Below are 11,814 nucleotides of genomic sequence, written 5' to 3'. Positions count from 1 at the left end.
TTCAAATATTTTTAAATAGCTTAAATTCCCTTTTATAATATTTTAAATCTTCTTAAACTATTATTTTAAAACATCTATTATTCGGGCCCTTCAGATTCAACTGTCTCAAGTCCTTATAAGAACAAACTATATGCAAAAAATAAGAGTCTCTCTGAATGTAGACGTGGGCTAGCAGCCAAAAGGGCTGTGGCTAGAAAGCAATCACAGGTCACAGGCCATAGGTCACAGGTCACAGGCCATAGGTCACAGGAATGAACACCACGCAAGCCAGAGGTTAAAATAAGGCTGCCACATAAATAAAACCATGAGAGATTAAACACATGGCGGCCTCTTCACCAAGAATAAACAGAGCAATCAAATAAAAATCCAACTCAACCAACTGGACATGCTTCCATGTTTCAGTGACCATAACATACAGAGATGAAAGCAACATATCGGGCAGCAGGGGTTGGCTGTGCTTTCTCTTGGGATATCTATTAAATATAGTACATAATGTAAATGCACATGTGTAGTAGCTCCCACTGAGACCTCTGTTCTAACTACTCTCAGCAGCAGGCTTTCCCACCCAGCCCTAATTCCCCTGCATCCGTTTGCTCTATTCTAGAGAAAGCTATCTGCTCTGAACACTGCCAAGTGAGAAGCAGGTCCTGTGTAAGCGCACAGCTCAAGCTGGGAACAGGGCTCCTCTAAACCGCGTGCCTCTGCAGCTGCCCAACATGGCTTTGGGGGAAAAGATACGCTTGTATTCTTATGGAAAACAAGAATCCCTTATCTTTCCATGAAACTGCTCTTCTTTGTTGTGGGGGAGGGAGGCAGTCTGATGGGTTGCCTACACTCAGGCATCCGCATGCAAAGGCCAAAGAAGGACACTAGGTTTCTGCTCCCTGTCTCTCTCAGCCACAGTCTCTCAAGACAGGGTTTCTCCCTGAACCTGGAGCTTGCCATCTCAGCTAGCCACTGTCTCTACTTCTGGCAGAGCCAGGGTTACAGGAGTGTGCAGCCACACTGAGTCATGTGGGATTTGGGGATGCAAACGTGGGACTGTACAGCAAGCACTCTTGCCCTGAGCCAGCTCCCGCCCCTGCTGCCATGAAGTCTCAGGGCTAGGTTTTGTCCTCTCAGTTCTTTAAATGTAGTTTCTGCCTCATTCCATGCCTGCTTTAATAACAACACCTTTAGTGATTCTATTTTCACAAACTGTTTCTTCTGGTTTTAGAAAATCCTTTATAGTTTTTTTCCTTTTCTTTTAATGCTTCAGCATGAAAACACTCTGTGTCAAATACAAGCTATTGACCACCGGTGATCTGTAATAAACCATGGCAGTGAGACTTCTCTGAGGTAGAAGGGGGAAACTGCAACACTGAGTTTGGACTGGAATAAGAAGTGTTCTTCTGGCACAGAATAACAGAGGTTAACTAAAAAGAGATCACTAAAAAGTAGGTTTCTGACCCCAAATGGGATGGATTACACAGGTAAATCATTTTGTTGCTTTCTGTTTTAATATCAACCACTCCATAGTCAGAATTAGCATATAAGGTTGTGTTTGCCACAAATAGTGGCAAATCCCAAGGTTAACGGACTCCAGAATGATCTGAGTTTTAATCTTCTGAGACTACCTTCTCACTAATACAGGTTTAATGGGGTTGGTTTAATGTAATACCAGGAAAAGAAATACCTCTGGAAAATTTTTTGGAAATACACTGTAAAGGATCTTTTCATTTACTTATTCATTCATTCATTCATTCATTCATTCATTCTGTAAAGGATGACTTTCAAAATTGCCTTCTGGTGGTTAACATACTGCCTCCCCCCCCAAAAAATCAACCCTTATAAAGAATGTTTTGTTAAACATTCTATCAAAATTTGTACAAAGTCGTTTCTGAAATGTGACCAGTAAGATGTAGTATCTTTAATTGGACACTCTCTCCCATCAGGACTCTAACTTGGGCTCTTAGACACTCCCTGGAAGAGGGCACACCCAAGACCCCCTGCTTGGCTGTGCTCCCTGTCTTACAGAACTTCGAGTCTGTGTTCAATAGAAAGTATGAGGCCAGGATGTACAGGGCTTCTGTCCTGATCCTAATGGTTCTGCAGTTGCTTCCCTGGTGAAAGAGTAACCTAGCTTCAGCTGGTCCTCAGATGAGGGCAAATCAGTAAATAACCAAGATCAACCCACCACTCTTACTTCCCACCTGTACTTTCATTCAAGCCTACACACTACTGAGTACACTTTAGATACTTTAGCTACTAAGTAACTTTACTATGATACTTTAGATACTGAGTAAACTTTAGATATCCTTATCTCAAAGTTTCTGATTCTAGACATTTATTCCCTGTCAGGTAGATGACTGTGCTGTAAGATGTGTTTATTTTGACTGCACAATATCCTGAAACAGCATTTTAAAACACAATTTAACATCAACGGTGTGCTACCTCCTCTCTCCTTACCATTCCCCAGGTAGAATTGTGCCTCACTCCAATATTCTACTTTAATATTACCTTTTTAAAAGCTAGGAAAGTGATGAGCTTCAACTGTGACAAGCTTTTTTTAGGGTTCTTCCATGGGAACACTCACAGCCAGTGGCGCATGGAGGTCTGGGTCTACGTCCTCCTGTGGCTGCTGGGAGCAGTGTCCTGGCTAAGGAGAGTGAAGCATATGAATCCCAGCAGACTCCTGGCTTCTCTTTCTTCTGCTGCTTTGACATTCTAGGAAAATTAGTATTGAACTTAATTTGTCCAGGTTTATCGGGGCAAAGGGAAAATTTAGATTTTAGACTGCCTCAATTCAATAAACCATCCTCAACGGGAAATGTCAAACTTGTTTTCACTCTTGAGACTTACTGAAGCCCCTGTTGTGGCTTTACTTGCATCTGTGAACAGAGGAATTCTCTGGTAAAAGAGGTCAGTATCTACACATGGTACAAACTTCTGTGTCTTTACGTCATCATTCAACACTGAAACACAAGAGCTTGGTAAAATAGTTAAATCCCTGCTTCCTGGGCAACAGCCTTATTTCTATACATCAGAAAAAAATAGAGTTCATCCAAGATTAAAAAAAATTTTTCAATGAATTAAAATGATCCCAGCATTAAAATCAAAACAAAAGTGTCTTATGTTCTCATGTTTTTAATTAAAGTATTTGTTTTATAATCCTGCCTTGGTAATAACTCTTATACTCTTATATCACAAGTTTGTCTTTAAGTAAACTCACAGCACACTTAAGGCAATTTAACCTGTACATAGTCTCAGCTCCTAAATGCCATGACATCATTTTATACAAACAGGAAAAGCAGAAAGCATCCATATTTTTCTTATATTCATCATTTGAGTTAAAAATTAAGTAATACATTGGATTTCCATAAAATTTCACTTTTAAGATAGGAAGCAAAAGCTACAACAACTCTGTAATTTCCTTTACCTAATTAAAATAAATATAGATACTACTGAAATTTTAACTTTTAAATATGTGGAGAAAATCAATATTTTAGGACAGCTCAGAGGTAGAACACCTGCCTATCATATACAAGGCCCTGGGTTCAATCTCCAGATCCAGTCCTGAAAGGAAGAAGAAAGAGGAAGAAAGGAAGGAAGGAAGGAAGGAAGGAAGGAAGGAAGGAAGGAAGGAAAGAAGGAACAAAGGAAGGAAGGGAGGGAGGAAGGAAGGAAGAGGAAAACAAATGTTTTGTTCTCATAGAAGACTCTGCAGAATGCATAAAGAGTAGCTGCTATAAAATCATATTGGTAAGTATTGCCTTAAAGTCCTGCTTACATAATTTTATATGTCCATTTCATTATCCAGAGACATAAACCCAAAACATCCTCTGGTTATGTTAAGAGCAGGAGGTTGGGTACTCTGAAGCTCCAGTCTCCTGCCATTAATACAAAGTGAAGCTTTTAAAAGTAATTTGGCGATCCGAATCTTTGAGGAAACATGTATCATAAAACCTTCAGGGGACCAATGGGCTCAGGTAGAAAATGCTGGGGACCCAAAGGCTTTCACTTAATGTAGTGTTCCGTTAGCACATCTTTGGGAAACAGGAATGCAACCAGAATCACTTGTTATTTATCACTGGAAAGCAAGAGCCGTCAAGTCATTTAGAAAAGGTATTCAGAAAAATTCCTTTAAAGTCTGGGTATTTTCAAATGCGCACTGTTAGAGGGACGTGCTCGGTTAGGGTCTCCAGCTCACTTGTCTGCCGCTGTCCTCAACTCTGCTGTGCTCAAGTGCTTCTCATAAGCACAAACGTCACAGACATCTTCGCCTTTAAAGGAGGACAAACTCTTCTGTGCTAAATCTTTTGAAATTCTTCTTTTCATCTTCTGAGAAAAGGTCTCCTTCACTGGCTGCAGTAGATGTAAAGTCAAAGTCTCTGGAATGGCCATTTACAAAAGTAAATAATGGATATTTCTCCTTAGAGGAAATTTTCAACATCTGCAAGAGACAGCACAATGAATCATTCGCCGGATGCAAGTGTGCATAGTAGGGCCGAGTGACACAGCTAAGCGTGTAGCCTTGACCCTGTCCTGTTCCTTTCTCTCTTGTGCTCGTCCTGTGCTGCTGTTTTAACTGTCCTGACTACAGGCTTAAAGTTGATCGGCCCCACACAGCTTACCCATAAACATACAAGCTGGGCTATTAGTCCTCTTCACCCCAAGGTCTCCCACAGTCTTCCAGTCCCATTATTCTGTAGTCATGCTGAAGAACTAACTCATATTTACCTTTCTTTTGCAAGTAACTAAAATGTGACAAAATGGTGGTGAAATGTTGTGAAGGATTGCTCGGTAAGGTAACACACGTAAAAGCAGTGTGGCACCGAGTCAGAAGGCCCAGGTCTGCAACTACCTCAAAGTGACCTTGGGCAAATGACTTTCCCTTATCTTCTAGGAGAGAGTCTAAGGCAGCCAATTCCCTACTTCAGACTTGTCTTTAAAAGATGAAAAGCAGTAATATAAAGCTCTTTTAAATATTCAGTTTGAGGGCCAGTGAGAGGGCTCAGTGGGTAAAGATGCTTGCCACCAAGCCTGACAAACTGAGTTCAGTACCTGGCACCCATGTGATGGAAAGAGAGAATTAATTCTTACTAGTTGTCCTCTGATTTTCACATGTATACAATGGCATGTGCATACCTACAGTTTTTAAAAATATATAAAAATGTACAAAATAGGTCTGGTCTTTTCAAAGATTTCTATACTAAAATTTTTGACTAAAATACTTCTGCTTTAATCTAGTCAACATAAAAGAGTGATCTCTTGTTCAGTAATGACAAATTGCCTCCTTACAAAAACAGCAGCCCCTAAAATCTTGTTGGAGACCTGTAACAATTACATAATATACATGTTTATAAATTGTAGATTCAAGTATATTTGAAAATTTTTAAATCTTTCTGTTAAATAAATTCTATTAAAATATAAACCATGTTCATAAAAATGAATAGAAAACTTTCTCTGAAGAATGTTTGGACAAAAAAAAGTTTCTCTTTTTTGTTTTTGAGACAAGATGTAACTATGTCCCCAGACTTGCCACAACTTCACTGCTTCTGCCTCCCAAAAGCTGGGGTTACCGGTGCCAACAGGCCAAGCAGAAACCAAAATTTTGTTTTAAATAAGGACCATTAAAACTCTGCAACACTCAAACTACACAGAAAAGGCTGAGAGAACATCAACTGTACATATACACATCACTAATCATCAGTTAAATATGGCTTGTTATCACATGTAGATTCATCATATACACACAAGCACACATGTATGCATACATTACATTTGTAGATTCTCTTGAAACCTGGCTTAAATAAGTAGCTCTTGCAAAAGAAACAATGTTAAAAAACATTTCAATGAGACAGTTAACATAATTCACATGTTTTTCTTTGTGGCTGCGTGGAAACAAACCATTTTTAAAACAACCAAGTACTAAAAACATTAGTTGATAAAACCAGATCTTGTAATTCATTTCAGGCTTCTTTTTTTATTGTTCTAATTTATTTGATTTGTATTCTATAGAACAAGAGGAGATGGGCAAAAATATAGAAATAAAGGTCAAGAGACAGAAAGGATTGCATCTGAGGAACCTTCTTCCTCCAGCCAACAGCCGGGATACAGGCCAGACCTGCCTGTCACTTCACATCCGTCTCCTGTCTCTTGTAAAGTCCAGTATCCAATGGGCAAGTATCCATATCATATTGCCTTCAGATCAGCAAAGCACAGCTAACGTCAGAATCTTCCAGCTTTCCTTTCAAGATCAGAAAGGAGCCATTTGGGTTTGTTAGCTATGTCGGAGATGCTCGTCACTTATCAGTTAAATCTGCACCCCAGGGGAAGTGTCAGAAAGAAAACCTTTACTCTTTGAAAACTGTACCTCCCATCATGCAATCTAAGGCCTCCTATATAAAACCTGTTGGTTTCAGCTTTGAGAACTGTCAGTGGCAAATCTTTCTGAGTTTATTTAAGAATAACACTAAAGATTCCCAAATGAGAACCAGACATCTGAGAAGAAGACAAGAGGCTTATCAGGGGCCTGGGGAAAAATCTCAGCAGTTTAGAGCACTGGCCCACACAGCAGCTCAGAACCATCTATAACTCCAGTTCCAGGAGACCTGATGCCCCCTTTCTGCCTTCCATTGGGCACACATGTGGAGAAACACCCATACACATTAAAATTAAAAATGAAGGCTTATCCAAATTAGTTAAAACTCAATGCCCACATAAAACCTGAAGGTTATGATTGGAGAGGTGACTCGGCAGTGAAGGGCAGTGAATGGCAGTGGCTGCTCCTGCAGAAGACCCGAGTTTAGTTCCCAGTAACCACACGGCATCTTCAACTACGGGTAACTCAAGTTTCACAGGCTCCAACACCCGTTCACTTCCACAGGCATCAGGAACACATGTCATGCACAAGCATCCATGTAGAGAAGCACTCACAGACATAAAATAAAAATGAATGCACCTCTTTAAAAACCCAGCATGCATGGTCATATCAGGTTCTTCCACACAGTGTCAAGACCTGGAGGTATTCAAGATGATGCTGTTGTTGCTTACAGAGAGAACAGATGAACTCTGGTGATCCAGGAAATGGAACACTGAAAAGAAGTGAGCCATGAAAGCACATGTGAGAGCTTCAAAATGTATGTCACCACGTGGAAGAGGCCAGTCTAACGAGACTGCGCACTAGATGGCCTTGGCTGTGAGACGTTTGCGAAAAGGAAAATGATGGCCACAGTAAGATCAGTGTCTAAGAGGACAAAGGATGGACAGGCATAACAGAGAGAATGTTCTGACAGTTACACTATTGTTTATGATATTATAATGGCATGTGTCTCAATATGTCTGTCAAAAGCCATAGAATATACAGCAGACAGAGTAAATCTTAAAACTCCAGACTTGGGACAATAGCAAGGTGTCAATCTGAGCATCCTGGTAACAAATACACTCCCCAGGGGCAGGGGCGGGGGCGAGGGCTGACTGATAGTGGGGAGGGGCACATGTGGGCACTTTCCTGCTCAGTTTTGTTACGAAGCCAAAGCTAACCGTTAAAGATTACTCAGCCTATTAAATGCACTATAATGGAGAGTTGGCTAGAAGACGAAGCCAAGTGAAAAACTTACCAGCACATTAACATGGTAGAGCAGCTAAGATGTCTTTTCCAGACAAATAAAAACTGGAGCGCCAAAGGGGGATTTGTAAACTGTCTAGCTCACTCTTTTCTAAGTCGACACTTTCAGAAGCAAAGGGCTCAAATGACTACAGCCACAGAAGGTGACGACATCAACAGCTCATTATCAGTTCATGTGTCCCCAACAGCCTGTCAACAGACTTTCCAGATACTTCCCATAGTGAGGAGTGCCACAGCGAGACATCTTTAAGAATATAAAAAACTACTAGCTTGAAACTTTGGGGCTGGAGAGATGGCTCAGTGGTTAAGAGCACTTGATAATCTTCTAGAGGACCCAGGTTTGGCTCCCAGCACTCACATCAGGTGGCTCACAACCACCTATAAACCCAACTCCAGAGGATCCAATGTCCTCTTTTGTCCGTGGTGGGCACCCACACAGATACATAAATAAAAATTATAAATACATTTTTTTAAAAATCAATCCTGAATTAAAAAAGAAAATCTGACATTCTAATTAGAATCGTGGCAATGTTGTCAAATCTTGGGATTTTCCAAAGTGGATAATATAAAACCTATGTTTAAAAATTCCAAATTAGAGACAAAATACCACTAGCTTAACACTATTCAAAGTAAAACACAGGTCAATTAATTAATGATTTAGGGAAATGTTTATTCTATAACCTTTTTAGGTTTGCTTTTATATGTACATATAAATGCTGTGTGTATATGTGTGCCATGTGTGTGTTGAGTGTATCTATTTCATGTGTGTATACATGTGTATGCTGTGTTTGTGTATGTATATGCTGTGTGTTTGTATATGTGTGTGCCATGTGTGTGCATGTATATGCCATGAGTGTACAAGTGCAGGTAAGGAGCAGAAGAGGGCATTAGATCCCCTGAAGCTGGAGTCACTAGTGCTCGTGAACAGCCTGAACTCAGGTCCTCTGGAAGAGCAGCAAGCACCCTTAACTGCTGAGCCATCTCTCCAGGACCCAAACATTTATTATATAATCTTTCACAAACTTATTATATATTGTGTGTGCACCTATGGAGGTCAGAAGAAAACTAGCTGGAGTCGATGCTTTGCTTTAGCTACGTGGGTACTAAGAATGGATTTTAAATTGTCGTGGTCTCTTCAAGACACCCTCACCTGCTGAACCTTCTCCTAGCCCTATCCTATATCTTTAAAAACAAGATATAAATCTATTTATAAAACTCTAGAAGCAAATATAATGAAAATATTAACACATGTCTCTAGATGGGAAAATTAATAATGAGCTTTTTTTTCTATTGATGTGTGTATGATTTTCTAAACTTTTAAGCATGTGCTTTGTCCATAAATTAAGAAAAATCTCATTTTTGAACTTTTAAGATAAATTAGTTTACAAAAGCACAAGCAATTTCGAAATGGGACTTGGGCAATCTAAATTCTACTCTGTTCTCACAGCATAGCGAAATGCATGCTGAAGCTGCTTTATGACCTGAAAAGCAAATAATAGATTTCTTATCTTACCTTTACAGGAAAGAAATACAGTCATACTTTATCTGTGTACTGGGTTGACAGGCCTCAGAATTTAGACAGGAAAAATCTAGAGGACAAAGTTGAGGAATTTATTTCATCCTAAAGCTAGTTAGGGGGATGTAATAAAGCAAGGGAATGATGGCTTTCCTCATGCCAGAGCCCTTTCTGCTACTGCCCACCACCAAGCACGTAAAACCATGCTAGTCCAGAGCACGCACTCTACTGATGCCCTCCATGGCCGCTGTACTGAGCGACAGCATATGCGCTGGTCACATTCTAAAGCTGGCCAAACACACAAAAAATAAAATATGTCAAAATCACCTTGAAAAGCCTTTCAGTTGTTTAAAGTATGTCAGTCTTAATACTTTATGCACACCCTTTCAGTGACGTGCAAATGTACAATATGGACTGTCATATACTGTGAGCCAGAAATGGTGACACACACCCATAAGTGTGACACACTCCCAAGTACCCAGGAGGATCAGGAGTTGGATGCTAGCCTGAACTGAATATAACAGGATACTGTCTTAAAATGTCATAACTAAAAGTAAATATATGGACATATGAACATATGAACATATACATAGATATAGATAGACAAATAGATGATAGATAATAGATGATAAATAGATTAGTTAAATAATAATAATAATAGAAGATAGATAGATAGATAGATAGATAGATAGATAGATAGATAGATAGATAGATAGATAGACAGACAGACAGATAGACAGATAGGCAGATAGGCAGGCAGGTAACTATGAAAGAGTAGCTGGAGAGATGGTTCAGTGGATAGGAGCACTAGTTGCTCTTATGGAGGACCAGGGATTGATTCCAAGCATCCACATAGTGGCTCACAACCATCTGAAAACTCCTGATACCTCTCTGGCTTCTACAGGCAGCAAGCACACATGATACACAGATATATGCAGGTGAAATGTCCACACACACAGAATAAAATAGGCACATATGGAACATGAATTCTTTGTTACTATACAAGCCCCCGCTGTTGAACTGCGTTAAGGCTGCACGTGCAGTTAACTCCCTCACATCTGTCTCCTGACACTCAATTGTAAGTCCCACCCATTCTTCTAGCTCTCAAAGGAACAACCTGTTATTAGCTCTTATCCTCACCTTGTTTCCATGACAAAGATCACCCTGGATCTTAAGCATCATTCCCTTTGGTCCTACAGCACCTCACTTCCCAGTGTTTTTTGAATAACTATTCGCTTACTGTCTCCATCTAGTTCCACAACCCAAACACAGATAGAAAATTGACCCTTCATCTCTCCTATATATTAGCACATTCTACATTCGCCCCCTTAAAACTATTATCTGCAGGCTGGAGAGCTGGCTCAGCGGTTAAGAGCACCAGATGCTCTTCTGGAGGTCCTGAGTTCAGTTCTCAGCAACCATTATAGAGGCTGTGGTGGCTCACAACCATCTATAATGAGATGTGGTTCCCTCTTCTGGTGCACAGGCATGCATACAGGCAGAACATTGCATACATAATAAATAAATCTTTAAAAATATACATCATTGCCCTCAGCTTCAGCTATTTCTCCGTCAAGCATTGTTACTAGCCATGTGTGCAGATGAGGTGGTGAACACTGAAGGATCAGGCGGCCTCTCCATGGTTTCAAGGCTACAGCGAACTGACAGAGCTGGGTTTTGACCAAATCAATCATAATAGAGTAGAACAATTTCTTTCTCCCCAAATTAGCTCCCTTCAAGAATTTCTGTTAATTAGAAGTGGAGTTGTTGCAAATGACAGATATAAAACAAAGCAAAACAAAACGAACAATTAACAAAGGCTTTAAATAATAGGAACTGTTTTATCAACAAGAAGTCTTTTTTTTTTAAACTTGGATTGTTTAGTGGACATTAAAAGACAGTCTCTATAATCCCCTGGCCTCCCTCTCCTAATTACAGTGAGATGTCTAATGTCCCAGATGTTTAGTTTGCCTTCAGGGTAGGGGAAGTGGATAGGAGAGAAACAACATTGCATCTATCTCCCATCTCATCAGTGAAACATCCCTGAAGTCCTAGTCCGCACCCACCCCTCCGGCTTCACTACCCAAAGTGTATCTACATGACTGAGACCCCAGGAACAGGAGTGAGTGAGCACAATGACACCATAAGCACAACCAAGATCCTTCCTGTAAGAGGAAAAGAGATGGAGATTAAACAAGTGCCTAGTGCTTATGCGCCATTCACGGAGGAGGAGCTTGTGGTGAAGGTCAAGCAGGGCCATGTGCTAATAAGCACATCTTCAGGGTCTGTGGTCAGAAAGGGCCAGGCTGAGACCCAAATGACACTAAGGTAATAAACCATGTCAGTAGAGGCTCACGACACTCTTCCTGGAGCTTCTCCTCACAGTATTTTCTGGTTCTTCCTCATACTTCTTTCCTGGTTCTTTTCAACCAATCCTTCCAGCTCCAGCGACATTCTACTGACCATCCCAGACCATACTGACTCCTCCAAGGCCCCACAGACCCATCCAGTCAAGCATAAAGACCCCTAACGTTGGCTGTGGCACTGAGCAGACTTGGCTCTAAACCAGATACCTAAGAACTGTGTTAGCCTGAGCGAGCTACTTGACCAGACCGTCTCACCTTACTCAGACGTAGATCCGTCTACCCAACAGAGTTCCTGTGCAGACTGAATCCGCTTACATGTATAA

The 11,814-nt window shown here is 40.6% G+C and overlaps 1 protein-coding gene across 2 annotated transcripts in view; it reads right to left on the bottom strand.

Annotated features, from left to right (window-relative positions):
- The window catches only part of Atg4c (autophagy related 4C cysteine peptidase), a 73,187-nt gene that overhangs the window by 6,628 nt on the left and 54,745 nt on the right, over positions 1 to 11,814 (bottom strand). Inside the window, exon 11 of one of the 2 annotated variants that reach the window (XM_031377922.1) lies at positions 3,109 to 4,432. The exons of the other annotated variant lie outside the window; for it this stretch is intronic. Coding sequence (XP_031233782.1) covers positions 4,265 to 4,432 — 168 coding nt within the window. The 3' untranslated portion in view covers positions 3,109 to 4,264. Of the gene's footprint in view, positions 1 to 3,108; positions 4,433 to 11,814 lie in introns of those variants that run through there. 2 annotated transcript variants of the gene reach the window in all.

This window comes from Mastomys coucha, unplaced genomic scaffold (genome assembly GCF_008632895.1).
Source record: "Mastomys coucha isolate ucsf_1 unplaced genomic scaffold, UCSF_Mcou_1 pScaffold18, whole genome shotgun sequence".
Lineage (NCBI taxonomy): Eukaryota > Metazoa > Chordata > Mammalia > Rodentia > Muridae > Mastomys > Mastomys coucha.
The sequence above is the reverse complement of the archived record's forward strand: the minus strand, read 5'-3'. Positions and strand labels throughout refer to the sequence as shown.